The sequence below is a fragment of the Marmota flaviventris genome, chromosome 19 (assembly GCF_047511675.1).
Source record: "Marmota flaviventris isolate mMarFla1 chromosome 19, mMarFla1.hap1, whole genome shotgun sequence".
In the NCBI taxonomy this organism is placed as follows: domain Eukaryota; kingdom Metazoa; phylum Chordata; class Mammalia; order Rodentia; family Sciuridae; genus Marmota; species Marmota flaviventris.
In genome coordinates, this window is record NC_092516.1 from 36,008,292 (window position 1) to 36,026,115 (window position 17,824).

Consider the following 17,824-nt stretch of genomic DNA (forward strand, 5'->3'; position numbering starts at 1 on the left):
GAATTTCATTTTATGAGGTCCCGAGAGCTGTTAGATTCCTAGCATGTTGCGAGTCAAGGGCCCAGGAAAAGATGGGAGTCTGTATCCAGCAAAGACAGAACTTTAGTTTGGGAAAATGAGAGAGTTTCATGGATCTAGCGGAGAGGTTTGCACAATGTAAACGTGCTTCATGTCCCCGAACTGTCCGCACAACCAAGTTTAAATTGGTGACATTTACATTGTGTATAATTTGTTACCAATTTTTTGGGGGGGTACCAGGGATTGAACTCAGGGGTGCTCAACCACTGAGCCACATCCCCAGCCCTATTTTGTATTTTATTTAGAGACAGGGTCTCCCTGAGTTGCTTCGCGCCTTGCTTTTGCTGAGGCTGGCTTTGAACTCCCTCCGTCCTCCTGCCTCAGCCTCCAGAGCCGCTGGGATTACAGATGTGCCCCACTACGCCCGGCTCCCAAATTTCTTTTTTTTTTTCTTTTTTAAGAAAGAGAAAGAGAGAGACAGAGAGAATTTTTAATTTTTTTTAGTTTTCGGCGGACACAACATCTTTGTTTGTATGTGGTGCTGAGGATCGAACCCGGGCCGCACGAATGCCAGACGAGCGCGCTACCGCTTGAGCCACATCCCAGCCCCCAAATTTCTTAAAAAGATTCAAATCCTGGAGGTCGAGGTCGGAGAAAGAGGCTGCAGAAAAGACAGAGTTAGACCCTGGCATGGGGAGGGTCCCTGACAGAGGGTCCTGTCCTCTAGGTCCTTCCGATAAAATCCCACTTATGGGGAAGGGACAACAGAATCCTGGCTGGTCTGGGACTCTGACCACAACAGCACGTGCCCATCATTCTCTGGGGCCACCTCAAGAGCTCCCTGACCAGGGACTCAGGGGACAGTTTGACATGGCCAGGCGGGTTCCACCATGAGATCATGCTTGTGTCCCTGAGCGTGGCTTGGGGAATCTCCCCACTCTCCTTGTTTTGTGACAGCTCGCAGTGCCCGGTGGGGTGCAGAAGGAGGACCCGGTCCAGGTGGGGCCCTGCCCGAGGGCGTCGCTGGCATTGATAACGAGGCCTCGGCTCACACATGTGCCCCTGCATCCGTTGAAGTGTAAATGTCCCTGGATGAATGGATGGTGACAACTGGCACGCAGAGATGGACAGCCTCATGCTTCTGCATAAAAGATAAAGAACCGGGGGAAGCGAGAAGGCCCAAGGGGAGATAACCCTATCTTGACATCCCTGGGCAGCACCGTGCACCCACATTTCCTCCCAGCTAGGTGACCGCAGAGGCCGGGAGATGCAGAAGGCTCTCCTGGGGGCCTGGCTCAGCGTCCTGTCAGGGCCAGTGGGGTGGCACTCTTCAGCCATCGGCCAGTAGGGTTGATCGCACAGTCCTGGGTCACCTCCTGGGCTCCAGGCCTGCCCTGCTCAGCTCTAATCGCAGGTGGATCAGGTGGGGCGGGGGGACAGGGATCTTCTTCAGCCAGGCACCAGCTCAGGGGGGTTAGTGCTGCTAATCCGCAGATCCATTTAGCCGCCGCTCGGGGCTCCTCGCGCCCCAGCACCCACTCACCTCCCCCTTCCCCAATGGTCCCCCCTCCTGTGGGACTGACAGCCACAACTTGAAGAGCACCTACTGCATGCTGAGCTCCTACCTCCAACTGACGCCCACTGCCTGCTTCCTGCTTCCTGGCCTATCTGGAGTCTCCTTCCAAGAGCCCACGATGGTGCTGCTGCGTCCCACTTCACAGAGGGGCAAACTGAGGTCTGAGGGAAAAGACATCTTGAGCAGGGCCTCGCAGCCCACGTCTCATTTATGTGCCCCAATCTGGGCGTCCAGTGCTTTAAAAATAATTTTTTTTTTTTTTGGTACCTGGGGTTGAACCCAGGGGTGCTTAATCACTGAGCCACATCCCAGCACCTTTTTTTTTTTGGATTTTATTTATAGACAGGGTCTTGCTGAGGTTGCTTAGGTCCTTGCTTAGTTGCTGAGGCTGGCTTTGAATCTAGGATCCTCCTGCCTCAGCCTCCTGAGCCGCTGGGATTACAGATGTGCCCCACTACGCCTGGCCATTCTTTTTTTCTGGGTTCAATCCTCAGCACCATATAAAAACAAGTCAATAAAATAAAGGTATTGGGTCCACTACAACTAAAAAAATAAATAAATATTAAGTAGAAGTGTTACTATAATTTTCTTTCCTCACTTCAGTAATGATCTTGTGTGCATACACCTCCAGAGCCACTGGGCCAGGACTGGCATGGTATCTGTCTTCCCATCTAGACTGTGATTTGTGATTTCTTTTTCTTTTCCTTTTTTTTTTTTTTTTTTCAATACTAGGGACTGAACCCAGGGGTGCTCTACCACTGAACTATATCCTTAACCCTTTTTATCTTTTGTTTTGAGATAGTGTCTTATTAAATTGCTAAGGCTGTCCTTGAACATAGGCTCCTCCTGCCTTAATCCACTGAGTAGCTGGGATTATAGGCATGGCCCTATAATTTATTTGCCTGGTACCATCCTAAATTGAGTTCTTAAAAATACTACTGAACTGCTGGATCAGTCCTGACCTGAAGTCTACTTACTGTTGTTGCATTTTTTTCCTATTACACTAAATTCCCTTTATTATTAAGCTGTTTTGAGTTCATTTTTGTTGATTGGTTGGTTTTTGCTTTGGGTACCAAGGATTGAACACAGGAGCCCTTTACCACCGAGCCACATCCCCAGCCCATTTTTTAAATATTTTATTTAGAGACAGGGTCTCATTAAGTTGCCTAGGGCCTCTCTAAGTTGCTGAGGCTGGCTTTGAACTCGCCATCCTCCTGCCTCAGACTCTCGAGCTGCTGGGATGACAGGCAGGCTCCGCCGTGCCCGGCCTTGAGCTAGGTTTTCTATTTTTGCTACCAAACATATCCTGACACAGGAGGCAGAGTGGGTTCCTGCAGACTCAGTGGAGCAGGGAGGCCACCTCAGAAGCCAGACAGAGCAGTTTCCAGATGGCACTCAGCCAGGGAATGACCTCCCAGTGTCAGCGAGGATCAAGCCATTGTTTTCCAAAGTGACAGAAGGTCTAGGAAAGGCAGCTTTGGATGGCATCCCCTGGGTGGGGAGGGGTCAGTAGGGGGAGGTGGCTGTCCTCAGGTCAGGGTCCAGGCCTCCTGGCTGGCTAGGTCTCAGGCCACGTCCTGGAGGGGTGCCCGGCCTGCGGGGGAGAAGGGCCTCTCCCGCCTGCTCCCTGAGCGCGCTGCCCGCTCTGGCCACAGAGCCGCCTGGAAAATTGCCCACACGTTAAAAGAGATTTCTTTCCAACAGACGACGCTGCTCCAGCAGATTGGAGCCTTATCTTCCTCTTCCAGAGCGAGCGACGTTCATTCCACTTCCTAAAATTACACACATGCACACACACACACACGCACACATACACCCCTAAACCACAAACTGAAAAACAGGTGGCCGGTTCAGGATTTGGCTGGAGTTTGTCTGGAAACTGATAAGCAGCAGCCAGTTGCCTGGTAACCGGCAGGGAGAAGTGCACACTGCTTCCGGGGCGCCCCTGTTGCTCCCCCAAGCGCTGACCACTGGGGATTTTTCTTTTCTCTGTGTATGTGTGTGTGTGTGTGTGTGTGTGTGTGTGTGGGCATGCTTGTGCGTTGGGGATTGAACTCAGGGGTGCTTTACCACTGAGCTGCACCCCTGTCCCTTTTTATTTTCTGATTTTTGAGACAGAGTCTTGTTAATTTGCTGAAGCTGACCTCAACCTTGTGATCCTCCTGCCTCAGCCTCCTGAGTTGCTGGGATTATAGGCACGCATCACGGCACCCAGCTATAAGGGACATACAGGACTGGTTGGAGGTCCATCTCATGTCCCCGTGAGCCTTGGGGACCCAGCCTTATGTAGTAATCACTGTCTGGACATAATCACCAAGGGGAAGAGAGGCCTGGATGGTCTCATAGCAGCAATGTAGTGTCCAGTCCAGTAGGTGATACGGGTCGTGTCCACACCCAGCATGAGCTCACCTGGAACTGACCACCTGGCCCAGCCCATCCACCCACTGTGGCCTCCATGAAGTCCCCAGGGCACCAGCCTGTGACCTGGTGCCAGAGTGAGCCCTGGACAGGGGCAGGGGGGAGAGTCAGGGTGTCCACCTGTTCACACCCAGAAGCCATGCCGTGGCTCCCAGGCACGCAGGGGAGGTCGCTCACACACACACACACACACTCTCTCTCTCTCACATGTACATACACGTGTGCACTTTCCTCCAGAGCTGGGGTGTGAGGCAGGGTTCTCCTGTCCCCTCTTACTCCTTGGTCCACCAAAAGGTGTCACTTTGGGGACGGTCCCTAATGCTCCCACCAGCACTTGGAACAGAAAGAACCCTCTCCCCCAACACCTGACTTGAGACAGGTAGACCCAGAATGAATGCAGAGTCTCTGGTAATCCTTGGGATGGCCCGCCTCAGGAGGAATGCTGGGTAAACTGAGGGGGACATGGGGACACTGGGTGTGGGATCACTGTGCAGTGCTGCTGCTGGATTGGAACCCAACCTCCGGAGCCTGGAGCCCTGAGCTCCAAGGCCTCTCTGCCTCCCTTGTGCCGCGGGCGTGGCCTGGCAGGGAAGGCTGCCTCCAGGAGCGGATAGGGATGGTCCTGCCAGGATCCTCACCAGCCTCAGACCCTGGTGGTCCTGGCTCCCACGGAGGCACAGAGGCTGCCGGAGGCCTGCAGGCCTTCCCCTCCCCAAGGGCCCCGCACGCCCAGCCCTGCTGCCCGTGGCCTGTCAGGCCTCCGACTTCTCAGACACACACAGGAGTGCATTCCAGAAACTTGGGCCAGAGACCCTGAGGTCAGTCCTGCCCAGCCTCAAGCACCCTGTCAGGAGGCCTCTCAGAGCTGCATCTGAAAAGCGGGGCTCCCGTGTGTGTCCCTGTGGGTCTGCTGTGAGCCAAACCAGGGAGCCGGGGCCTGGGGCTGTCCCTGTCCCTTCCTCACTGTGATGGTCAGCCCCTCGGTCCCCTGGGAGCTCCACCGCCACAAGCTTCAGTCACACAGGGACTGACCGGGCCTCCCTGAGGTCTCACTGCCTGCCCAGAGCAGGTGACTCCTGACGGGGCAGGGCTGGGCCCAAGAGCTGAATGGGGGGGGGAGCAGACAGGGTGAAGCCCGGGGGGTGCTGAGGAGCCAGACACTGGACCTGGGTCGGGTCGTGGAGTCCCCAGGGCTTCCCAGCAGGCCTGCCGTGGACAGGTGAGCACCCAGTGGGGGGTGTTCTCTGAGCAGACAGGGCAGGGCCAGGACCCTCAGAGGCTCTGTCCGCCCAGCCTCCTCTGACCTCCGCCCTCCCTCAGACCCCGAGGACCACGTGGACCAATGAGAGAAGCTGTAGCCCAGCTCTGTGTCCCCAGCCCAGCCTCTGCAGGGACAGGCCAAATCCCCAAGGCACTGCTCTCCCAGGCTCTCCCATGCTGATGGCGGCATCCTCACGAGCCAGACAGTGTACCCAGCCCTGGGGTCAGTGTGGACCCTGCCCACCCTCAGGAGGACCACAGGAGGGACGCAGAGAGGAGACAGCCCCCTCAGAAGGCCTGGTGGAGAGGCTGGCAGGGGAGGCCTGGTGGGGAGGCTGGCAGGGGAGGCAGGGGAGGCCTAGCGCACCAGGTGTGTTTGAACCCCACAAAGACCTGTGCTGGCGGAGTGCCAAGAGGCAGGACCTAGACCCACACCAAGAAAGTGGCATTTTATTCCCAGTGGGAGACCTTCCTGGGGCCACGTGGCAAGCACCCACATAGATGTGACCATAAATTGGTGGCTGTGCGTTAAAAAAAAAAAAATCTCCTGGGAGGGGCATCTGTTTGTACTTCCCAACAGGCTATTTGGACAAAGCGTTCGATGCCAGATGACCCATTAGTGCCCCATTAGTGTCCCCGGGAACCAGGAATTTGAGGTCCCCCGCGCAGAGCCCGCCCCGCCCCGCCCCGACACTGCGGCTGCGCGGACGGCGTCTTGGCTCCTTCTCGGTTGGGAGCGGCGCTGTCCTGAGATAATCGCGCTTCTGGGAAGCGGGGCTGGGAGTCCGGGTTGTTCACAGAAATGTTTTCCGTCCACTCTGAGCGGCGATGACGCCATCAACTGCTGAATTCCGCTAGGGTTCTCCGCCCACCCTCCGCTGGCCTCGGGCTGCAGCGGGTGTGGCCCTGGCAGGGAGGGGACAGCAGGACCCCGTGGGGGCGGGGCTCCAGGAGGGGCCTCGGATGGAGGAGCCACAGCTGCAGGCTGGCCAGCGCCCAGCTCAGTGGCCCCGTGGCCGGTCACAAGGGCAGTAGCTCGTTTTATTGAGCACTTACTGTATGCTGGTGGGTCCCTCCTTTGCCCATCTTACAGAGGGAATCAAAAGCCCTCGCATGCCCAGGGCCCAGGGTCAGGTCGCCCAGCCAGAGGCCAGATGACACCGACTCTGAAGACAGGACTCCTGGCAGGCTGGGAGATAACCCACCTCTGCTCTCCCATGTTCATCCTGGAGGAGATGGAATCCGGCCAGTGTGAGGCTCGGGAGGGTGAAGGCCTCTGCTTGGGTTCTGTGGGAGTCGGGTGCCCCAGTCTCCCTGAATCCACCAACTGAGTTTGACAGATTGTTTTCAGCACATCAGGCCCTTGGTTGCAGGAAGCATTTGCTCACTTAGACATGACCCAGGCTCCCAGATTGTGATGACTGATATTTACTATAATCGGAGGCAAGAAATGGCTAGAAACCCAGGCCCAGGCACACAGGGCGCTGTTGACATGTGGCCTCTGGAGAACTTCTGAGAGTCAAAAAGGCAAACAATGTCCTATAATCCCAGCGGCTCAGGAGGTTGAAGCAGGAGGATCGGGAGTTCAAAGCCAGCCTCAGTAATGGGGAGGCACTAAGCAACTCAGTGAGACCTGTCCCTAAATAAAATACAAAATAGAGCTGGGGATGTGGCTCAGTGGTCGGATGCCCCTGAGTCAATCCCTGGTACCAAAAAAGAAAAAAGAAAAAAAAAAAAAAAAAAGGGCAAACAACATCTCAATGGCAGAGAGAAAATAGTTTTGACCTTTGGGACCCTCCCCGCACAGCCCCTGCAGCAGGAAGAACCACAGCTTTTTTTTTTTTTTTGGTACCAGGGATTAAACCCAGCATGCTTACCCACTGAGCCACATCCCCAGCCCTTTTTTTGTATTTTATTTAGAGATAGTGCCTCACTGAGTTGCTTAGGGCCTCACTGAGTTGCTGAGGCTGGCTTTGAACTCTCAATTTTCCTGTTTTAGCCTCCCAAGTGCTGGAATTACAGGCCTAAGGAGAACTTCAGCTTTAAAGCAGTCATCCTCAGAACTGATTCCTTAAGGTACGTAGGGAACATGTTGAACCACTGAGCCACATCCTCGGCCTTTTTATTTTTTTATTTTAAAAATAGATTCTCACTAGGTGGCTTACAGTCTCTAAGGTGTTGAGGCTGGTTTAGAACCTTCTATCCTCCTGCCTCAGCCTCCTGAGCCACTTGGATTAGACATGGGCCAGTGCTCTCTGCAGAAAACATACATTTGTTTATACAAAAATTCATGCCTGGGGCTGGGGCTTAGCAGTAGTGCATTTGCCTGGCATGTGTGAGGCACTGGGTTCAATTCTTAGCACCACATACAAATAAATTAAAAAGAAAAAAAAAGATCTACCAACAATTAAAAAAAAATTAATTCCTTTGCCTCCCTTAAATGAAGAATGCTTACAAATCGCTGGGTATGCTGGTGCATGCCTATAATCCCAGCGGCTCAGGAGGCTGAGACAAGAGGATCAGAGTTCAAAGCCAGCCTCAGCAATGGCGAGGCACTAAGCAACTCAGTGAGACCCTGTCTCTAATAAAATACAAAAAAATAGAGATGGGGATGTGGCTCAGTGATTGAGTGCCCCTGAGTTCAATCCCTGGTACCAAAAAAAAAAAAAAAAGAATGCTTACAAATCAAGAAGAAAATCCCAATGACCCTTAAAATATTCATATTAAAGAATGCTTGCTCTGGCCCATAAAAGAAATGTTCAGGAAAATTACACTGTGATACTATTTGTCGCCCACCAAATTTGTAAAATCAAATTTAGAAAAACCCTCTATTTCTATTGGCAAGAAAATGGGGGGAATACATGCTCTTATGTTGTTAATGGGAATGTAAATTGGTTCAGTAGTCCCCTTGGAAGACCATTTGGGCAGTAGCTATCAAAATCACAAACTTGTGTACCCTCTGACCCAGCAATTCTACTTCTGGGAATTTACTTTACAGATCCTCGCACATGTGCAAGATGAAATATATACAAGTTATTAATTTGCCATGTTTTATATAATTGCAAACCTGAAAATAATCAAAATGCTCAACCACAGGGGATGGGCTAAATAAATTATGATCCATCTATCCAGAGGAATATTAGGACTATAAAATCTGACTGAAGAGGAGATGTGAGCAGCAGGGACAGAGTAAGAACCTTTGAAAATTCACTCCTCTATAAAAGCAACCGAAGAACTGTGAAGATTGATCAAAATCAGCTTTTTCAGAACTCTGGAAATTAATCAGAGGATTGCATCAAGCCAAACATCTATTGAACAAAAACAGTTGAGAGCCAGGCACGGTGATGCACGGCTGTAATCCCAGCAGCTCGGGAGGCTGAGGCAGGAGAATCCCAAGTTCAAAGCCAGCCTCAGCAAAAGCGAGGCACTAAGCAACTCAGTGAGACCCTGTCTCTAAGTAAGTTACAAATAGGGCTGGGGATGTTGCTCAGTGATTAAGCACCCCTGGATTCAATCTCTGGTACCAAAGAAAGAAAATAAAATCAGTGGAGCTGGGCTGGGGCTGTGGCTCAAGTGGTAGCGCGCTTGCCTGTCATGCTTGCGGCCCGGGTTCGATCCTCAGCACCACATACAAACAAAGATGTTGTGTCCGCCGAGAACTAAAAAAATAAATAAAATAAAAAAAAATCAGTGGAGTTTTGGTTAAGTACCCTGAGATTGGTGGAGATGTAATTTGCCCTCGCCAATCCCTGGCTCTCTGGCTCAGTTCTGATTCCCAGGAAAGACAGCACTAGGGTTCTTTTGAAGCCTTATTGGCCTGTCTGGTGGGTCCCTGAAAGACCTCATTCAAAAATTTTGTCTCTATTTGAACTAACTCAGAACTCTCCAGTGCTAAAGCCTCTCCCAAGTGCATTTATCAAAAACTGTTACAGGCCGGGTGTGGTGGAGCAAGCCTGTGATCCTAGCAACTCAGGAGGCTGAGGCAGGAGGATCACAAGTTCAAGGCCAGCCTTAGCAACTTAGTGAGAGCCTGTCCCAAAATAAAAAAATAAAAAGGACGGGGGATGTGGCTGAATGGTAAAGGTGAAGTGCCTCTGGATTCAATCCCCAGTACCAAAACAAACAAACAAAAAAACACAGTAACAGGCAGGTGTTTTAATGTTGCAACTGCCAGAGGTCATGAATAGACTAAAACCCCAAAATAGACTAACTAAAATAATAGATAAATACATAGACAATAAATAATAGACTAAAAATGAAAACTTTTTCCAAAAAGAAAAAAATTGAGAAACAAGATGTCCAAAGAGACCTTGCAAAAGTCCACCATAGCCCTAGAAATCCAGAAGGCCACATGCAAGCCCAAGGCTGTGCCCAGGCTCACCAAAAACCAAGAAGGCTCTGAGCTGCTATACCCAGCTTACTTTCTACACAGTGGCCTTTCATGCACAAAGTCTTTTGGGTGTTTTTTTTTAAGGCAAGTTCTCTGACACCAAGCCACACCCCCAGGACTCCTTTTCTGTCATTTTATTTTCAAACTATTTGTATCTCTGAGCTGAATTGACAGCATCAGGGGACAGGTCAACAAAACCCAGGCGGAGAGGCCTCTAAGACCTACTCATAAAAGGAAAGGGTGGACAGGGAATTCTGGATAAGACTTCAGTTGTGTGTGATGGTGCACATGAGTATTCCCAGGGACTCGGGAGGCTGAGGCAGGAGGATCACAAGTTCGAGGCCAGCCTCAGTGATTTAGCAAGGCCCTAAGCAACTTAATGAGACCCTGGCTCTAAATAAAAATACAAAAAGGGCTGGGGATGTGGCTCTGTGATAAAGCACTCGCGGGGTTCAATCTCTGGTATGAAAAAATAAAAAATAAAATATTGACAGGCACTCTGTCTGCTGGTGGAAATGTGGGTGTTTCTGGTATCACTTTGAACTTCTCGAATTTCCAGAAAGAACATAATAGAAAAGTTCACCTTTACTGGACTGGTTGTGGTGTGAAAAATCCATCCAGTTCCTTTGTGTAGGTGTGCAAGTGTGTGTGTGCATGTTGAGTGTGAGCATGGGTGTGGGATTACATGTATGAGGCTGAGTGTGAGCGGTGGGGGTTGTGAATGTACCTCTGATGTGTATTTGAACCCATCCGACTGGGTGAAGAAGAACGTGTGTGTGTGTGTGTGTGTGTGTGTATGTTACGTGAGGGGGGGTGTGGGTGAAGATAGATGTGTAAGCAGGTGTGTCTGCATGTGTGGGTGGGTGTGAATGGGAGGAGGGTGTGAGTGTGAGTGTGACTAGAGGGGTGCATGCTTTGCGGGCAGGCCTGGCCTCCACTCCAGGTCCTACCCAAAGAGGGACCCGGCCAGGCCTGGACCGAAGTAGTGAACACTACCTCCCTGAGCAGGCCGCAGCCTCTCTTGGGATCCACTGGCTCAGCTGATCAGGGGCTGGCGGCCAGAGTGGAGGACACCCGTCACCCTCCAGGGGGTCTGTGGCTGAGCCACAGCTGCTGACAGCCCCGTGTGGTGAACTGCATGCCCCCCGCGTGCCTGGGCCATCTCTGCCCAGCATCTCACACACCAGCCCATGTCATCTGCCCCCCTAGAGGCCAGCCTCGTGCCTCTGCACTCCTGGACCCTTCACCCCCATCTCTGCAAGACACCTGCTCCCTCCCACACCAGACAGAGGGAGCCTGAGCTTTGCGGAAGCAGGAAAGCCACCAGCCCTGGGAACCATGCGGTTCTGAGCTGCACAGAGGAAACCATAGGGAGGAGTGGGGACAGCGAATCCCTTGCCAGGACTGCCTGAGTGTCACCAGGTGCCACAAGTCAGACAAGCATAAGACGTAACAGCAGAGGGAGGCCCAGAGGAGGGGACCCCGTGCTCCTTCCACAGAAGCCCCCGCCTCGAGCTCAATCCAGACGACAGCCCTTCCCCAGCGTCCTCACGCTCCCCACCCCTGGGTGGCATGTCCACCTACTGAGCCTGGAAACACGACACGGGGTGGGGTGGTCACAGTGCCTGTGTAGGGATGCCACTACACCCTTTCAGCCTCAGCCATGGGAACTCTGTCCCCTCAGGGAGGCTGGAGATGGAGGGGCTGGGAAGGGCCCACTGGGCTTCAAGGTGACCCGTCCACACTCGTGCCACTGTGTCCTTTGCCAACACCATAGAGCAAGACCTCTCTCTCCCGTTCATTCTGGGGGGTGCGGGGGTGCAGCTTGGGCTTCACTCAGGCCTGGCTCTGACCCTCGGCCTCTGGGAAAGGAGGTGACACTCAGGTCCAGGGACTACTCCAGGACTGCAGGAGACCTGACTGGACCCTGGCCCTGAGCTTTGGGCAGGGTGCTGACCCCTAAGGCCTCCCCATGTCACCTGCTAAACAAAGGGCCGTAGCAGCCCACCAGGACTCTGGCTCTGAGGTCAGGCCGTGTCCTGCCTCAGTCTCTTGTGTCACTGGGATTACAGGTGTATGCCACTGTACCCAGCAGGTCCCCAACTGTTGAATCTCTACTGGTGGGACCTCTAGAGAGTGTGGAAGTGGCAATCCATGGTGCCAACGCTGCCCAAGGACCAGCTCCAAGAAGAAGCTGGAAGCATCTCAGAATGGCTCTCTTGCTGTGAACTGGGGGCCACTTTGTCAAGGCAACAGGCAGCACATTTCGCGGCTCTCAGCCTGGGCTCCGGTGCCAGCCACCCTTCCCAGGGATCAATTCCCCAGTCCCAGTCTCCCTGGAGTTTCCTCCCAGGCCGAAGTGAGCTGTGCGGAGCGTGGTGAGCTCGGAGAACTATCTTGGATGGGACTGGGAAGAACAGCAGCCTCTGACCCTGCGCCACCATTTCAACTGAGGGCAGCACTTCCTTTGAGGACAAGCCAGGAGAAGGTATGCGTTGACATCCCTGCAGTCACTCTGTTATGGGCCAGCCCTGGGGCCTTCCGCTTCCTCCCTGTGCTGGCCAGAGCCTCTCCTAAGGGCCCAGGTCTGGTGAAGGTGCTTTGCTTCAGACTGATGCTGCAAATCTGCCCTCTCCAGGGGACCCACAGCGAAGGAGCCTCTTACATGAGGCCCTGGAGCATGAGATTCAGAAACAGAAAGTAGAAGGGCTGGGGGTGGCTGGAGGCAGAATGTCTGCTCAGCAAGCCTGAAGCTCCCAGTTCAATCCTAGCCCTGTCACAAGGTGGAGTGGAACGGGGGTGCCAGGGGCTGGGGTAACAGGTCAAGTGGAGCTGGTGCTAAACGGGGCCAGGGCTGCAGTTTCGGGGAAATTGAGAAAGTTCGGGAAGCGAGTGGTGGTGAACACACAGTAATGCAAATGTGCTTAATACCTCTGAAGTCACTGAATGGTGACTTTGTTTTTTAAATATACATAATAAAACAAGTGAATAAACATGCTTAACCTGGGGGCAGCTGACCTGGCCCTGCCTTTCAGCTCTCCCGCCAGTGGAGCCTTTGTGCAGTGTGGATCCTGCGCAGTGCGGTATCCGGTGCCCGTCCTGCTGGCACAGCGTGGCCTCCCCGCCTTCTCAGCATCCCTGGCCTGCCAGGGCCAAGTCATCACCTCCGGATGCCCCCACCCTTGGGCTGTGGGTCTCTGATCTCTGTCCATGCATCTGTTTGGGGACCCTGGCCCCCAAGCATATCCACCTTCCACCATAGAAGTGAACAGACCCCCGGGCCCAGGGAGGGAGGGTCTGAGGTGAAAGCTCACCCCACTGGAAGGACCACACGGCTGCCTGGCTGTGTAAATCAAGTCCACTTTATTTGAAATTTTCCACATGCCACAAATGTACATGAAAATACCCATTCAGAATGTAGTTTGTTAGAACACCAAATTTAGAAGTGGGTGTCACTGTAAGAGGCCACACATGGGCAGTTCCACCAGCTGGGCAGGGAGGGGAGTTGGTCATCAGAAGGCAGGAGTGGTGGTTTAGCACCTGGCCACAAGACGCTAGGAGACCCCTGGGCCAGGGACAGGCCTCAGCCCCTCCCCCCCCCAAAATCCACCCTGAGTTCAGCTGGTTCCAGGCAAAGCACGCAGGCAGGTCCTGGTACTGGTCACAGGTGGCAGCGCAGAGCCTGGGGAGATGCCACTGTGGGACGCATGCCACCCACGCACAGCACACACATGCGCACATGCACAGCACGCTCCTGCTTGCCTCGGACGTCCCTGCTCACACAGGCCGTGGCCACAGCACAGTGGCCAGGGCTCCGCTCACATGCCACCCTGGGCTTCGCAGCAGCAGCAGCTTCTGTGGCTCTGTGGCAGATGCAACCAGTCAGCACCCGGCCTGTGGCAGTGGCTCTCAAGCAGAGTGACTGTGGCGATGTCGTTCAGCCTGCGTGGGACTGACGCCAGGCGGAAGCTTCTGTGGAATACTTGTTCATTGTGCCCCATGGACCCTGGTAACTGCTCATTAGAACCCTGTGCCCCCAAATGCAAATGACACCAGTACAAAGAGCCCCTGGTGTTGTGGCTGGGCCTCCGAGAAGGGCAGGCAGCAAGGCCTGCCACACGCAGGGGGCACGGTGCGCCTCAGCTCTGGGCTTCACTGCCCCGCTCACCCCAGGTCTGTCTCCTTTCCCCCACAGGAGCATGGGAGTTTTAGATCCTGAGAGGGGCAGATCACAATGAAGGGGAGCACAAGCCGGGGTGAGGGCTGCCCCCATCCTCCCTAAGGGAGCACCACCACACACGTCCCAGCTGGGGACATGCTCCTGGACCCCCAGAGGCTCAGCCTTAACTCCCACAGCTCCACTGCCCAACAGACTGACCCGGGCCAGCCCTGCACCATCCAGCGAGTGGGCCTCAGCATTGGGTGCTGGTGCAGGGAGCAGGCGAGGGAGCTGCGGCCCTCAGCACAAGCCCAGCTCACTTTCAGCCTGAGGAGCTCAGCTGGACTGGCCGCAATCCCGAGCCCGAGCTTCCCAGCCCAGGTCCTTGCACGGTCTCTGCAGGGCACTATTGGGGGGAGAGGGGGTGACCACATCCCTGTGGTAAGAAGGACTGAAGTGCTCCTGTCTCTGGACAAGATCACTTGCTATAAAAATAAGGAAAGCCACCCCGGGGCAGGAAGGGGATCTGGGGGCAGAAATGCCTTCCCTTCAGAAGCCCAGGGCCAGCACGCTGCCATGCCGAGCAGGCTGCAGGGCCTCAGGACACACGGCCTGCCAGAGGGCAGGAGACCAGGGTGGCCAGTTTGGGCTGAGGCGGAGGTGGCAGCCACAGATCATGGGATTTCTCTTCTTAATAACAAAGAAATAAACGCACTGACCTCCTCCCTCCTGCCCACCTCCCCAGTCAAACTCACGTGCACATACATGCACACAGTGGACGCAGACTCGTGTGCAGATGCGTACAGACGGGCACCAATGAACACATGGGCACGTGTGCAGGTGCAGACACACGCACAGGCTCACAGGCAACGCTCCTTGGCAGGCAGCATACGGTCCACCACTGAATAGCCCAGTCCTGCCAACTGGGGACATTAGGGTGGGTCCTCTTCCCAGTGTAAAACGCTACCAAATATTGATCGCAATTAATATCGGTGCCAAAACAGCACTTAGAGAGAGTAAGCCCGTTGCTGACATCTGTGACCCTGTCTCGGGGCAGGAGTGAAAATTCTCACTCTAAGTCAAAGGACTGTTGCAGGGACACTACACTACACGGTCTACTGCCTGGGCGCCGCTTTCTGAGGCTGCTTGTACCCCCAGCGGCTCCTGACAGCCCCCGCCCCACCCAGCCCTTTTTATGAGAATGAATTAATGCTGCTGGGTACGTGGCTTGCTGCCAAGGAGAGGCCACCCGGGCAACATCCCCAACACAGCTTCAGCCTTTTAGAAAAACTCCTAGTGGAAAGACAGTCTCTGCTGAGCTGCAGAGCAAAGAAGGGCTCAGGCCAGGGCAGTCAGAGCCCAAAGTCACAGGGCCTCTGAGGTTCCAGGACCTTCCAGGTCACCTGCCTCTCTCCTGGGCCTGTCAGGCTATGACCAGCCACACTCTCACTTTGAGGACAAGCCACCAGTCCCAGGGGCCCACAGCATGTAACCTGAACACCCTCACTAGTGGCCTTCAGGTGCCAGTTTAAAGTTCTAAAGAAATGTCCAGTAACGGGGTGGGGTGGGATTTGTCACCACCCTTCCGACCCTTGTCTACAGCTGTGTGAGACCCTGGCCCTGCCCCCAGGTCCCCAGGCAGCCTGTCCTATGGCCTGCAATGCCAGGAGGGGACAGGCTGGGTTTGCAGCTCTCAGAGGCTAGGTCAGGATTCCCAGGGTGAAGGCTCCAGGTCTAGCCAGCAGGCAAAGGTCCCTTGGCTGACTGTAGCCTGGGACAGGATAGGGGGGACCTGTGCTCTAGAGAGGGGTGAGGATTCCCTCACACAAGAAAAACGGTGCAGAGGGAGAGGGCCTTTGACATAGACCCACCTGTGCACACAAAAGTGAGCTGCCGGGGCAGGGCAGGGACAGACAGGAGGAAGAGCAGGGGAGAGGCCGGACTCACACCTTGTGGAGACCAGGATCAGTGCAAGTGCCAGGCTGGGCCCCAGCCACACGGGAGGGCCCCAGGATCCCTGGGCTGGGCAGAGCTTCTGAGCAGCTGGCCCAGAGGGCCTAGGCAAGGCCGGCCCCCACCCAGGGACTAGTTTACCTGCTTCTGCATCAGCAGGGAGCGTGCAGGACACCACTGCACTGTGCAGGAACCTGCTGCAACAGAAACCCAGAGGAAAAGAGCAGGCGGGTGTGGGTGGAAGCTCCGCAATGAGGGGGCCTGGTGGCTCTGCAGCCCTAGCCCAGGGGATCGGGAAGCAGCCACTGCACAGACCCCCGCAGCCAGAATGGAAGCATCAGGTGACACCAGGGCTGCAGGGGACCAATCCTGGATGCGGCTGGGGTGGGAGTCCAGGAAGACAGGACTCAACCAGGGCCCCTCCGAAACCCCCGGCCATGGGACATGGTGCCAGGAGTCCTAGGAGCAAACGCAGCGGCCAGCCAGTCAAGTGTGAGGCCCCAGACACCGGAGGGACCTTCTTCATTTCTGGAACAGTTTTGTAGGATTTGTTTCTAAAACTAAATAAGGTCACCTGCAGCAGGGGGATCTGACTACTACTCCAACCTTAAGCATCCGATCTGGGGTTTATTCTAACAAAGCCAAGGGCATGTGCTTCCTCCGAGGTACACAGCACTTCAGGGGAGCTAAAGTTTCTAGAGCCAGTGCCACGAATCGTGGCCCCTGGGGTCACAGCTCAGCTCCCAAGGCCTAGCCCAGGAGAGCCCCACCCAGCAGCCCTGCCCTGGGGTCCCCTCTGGGTACAGGCATCACCTAGAGAAACACCTCTCAGACATAGCTGGGCATCTTTTTTTTTTTTCGTGGTGTTGGCGATGGAACCCGGGGCCTCAGCACATGCTTCGCAAGAGCTTTACCACTGAGCCACCCCAGCCTTAATGTCTTCATGGTAGAAAGCACCCCAATTCTGCAGCCACCAAACTTGTGGACATCCCGCCACCTCAAGGAAATGCCACCTTACCCCCGATAGATGGGCAGTCACCTGTCCATGGGGCCCGATGGCTGAGGACACTAACACAGGAGCAAGGACACTCCTATGGCTGAAGTACAGCATGGGCAGGGCCAGCAGCCCACCCAGCACCCCAGCATGCAGGCAGGCGTGGAGAGTGGACGATCTAGCAAGGCAGGCCCCGGGAAGGGATGCAACTGGCCAGGCCCCAGGCCAGCACGGCTCAACCACTGCCCTTGCTGATGGCTGCCTGTCCCCTTCCATCATCCAGAACGCAAACCCTCAACGTAAACCATACTATGCAAGAGGAAAGCAAGAGGAAACACGGGGAGCCAGGGGGTTGCCGCGGGGTGGCCTGAGAGACACTTTCTTCCTCTGAAAAACCACGGGGTCCCAGTGTCCACAGGCTCCTTGGAGGCCTGCAGGGGGCAGCAGGGCGTCTTTGTGGTAACTGAGACCAAGGGAAGCTGACTGGTGCTGGCTGGGCTTCTCACCACCACAGGTTTGGGGGCTCTTCAGCCACTCGGCTTTTAAACAAGGTGATCTCGTCCAGGTGTACCATGGGCACATCTCGGATGACATCTGTCAGGCCCTCGTGGAGCAGAGGGAAGATGACGACGTTCAACGCGGGTCTCTCAGCCTGAAAACTGAACCAGAGGCAAACCATTAGAAGGGGCAGGTGGGAGATTAGGGGCCCGGTGCGGGGGAGAGGGGGCGCTGCCGGCACCTGCCCTCCGCACACAAGCTCCGTGCAGCTCCCTGAGACTCTGGCCCCTGGTGTCACCCTGACATAGCTGATAAAGACACTAGCTGTGAGGGCCCTTTGGGGGCAGCCAGATCTGGGAAGGGGAAGGAGCATGCAAGCCAGCCAGAGGGAGGGGCCCGGAGCTGCACACTCTCTGGGTGTTGAAGAGGACCTCCTGAGATCAGAGGCCCAGGGAGGCCCTTCCTGCTCTGCAGAGCCAGTGAGGACTCATTGCTCGGACAAAGAAGGGACAGATGGCCGAATCCACACAGCCTTGGGGCACCCTCAAGGGAGGATGA

General features: G+C 54.8%; 1 protein-coding gene across 3 annotated transcripts in view; it reads right to left on the reverse strand.

Annotated features, from left to right (window-relative positions):
- Window positions 1-13,002: 13,002 nt before the first annotated feature.
- Window positions 13,003-17,824, reverse strand: part of Fbxl18 (F-box and leucine rich repeat protein 18) — a 40,898-nt gene continuing 36,076 nt past the window's right edge. For all 3 annotated transcript variants that reach the window (XM_027919731.2, XM_071605256.1, XM_027919730.2), the window contains one exon: window positions 13,003-17,427. In XM_027919731.2, the coding sequence (XP_027775532.1) occupies window positions 17,271-17,427 (157 nt within the window). In that variant the 3' untranslated portion in view covers window positions 13,003-17,270. The remainder of the gene's footprint in view (window positions 17,428-17,824) is intronic.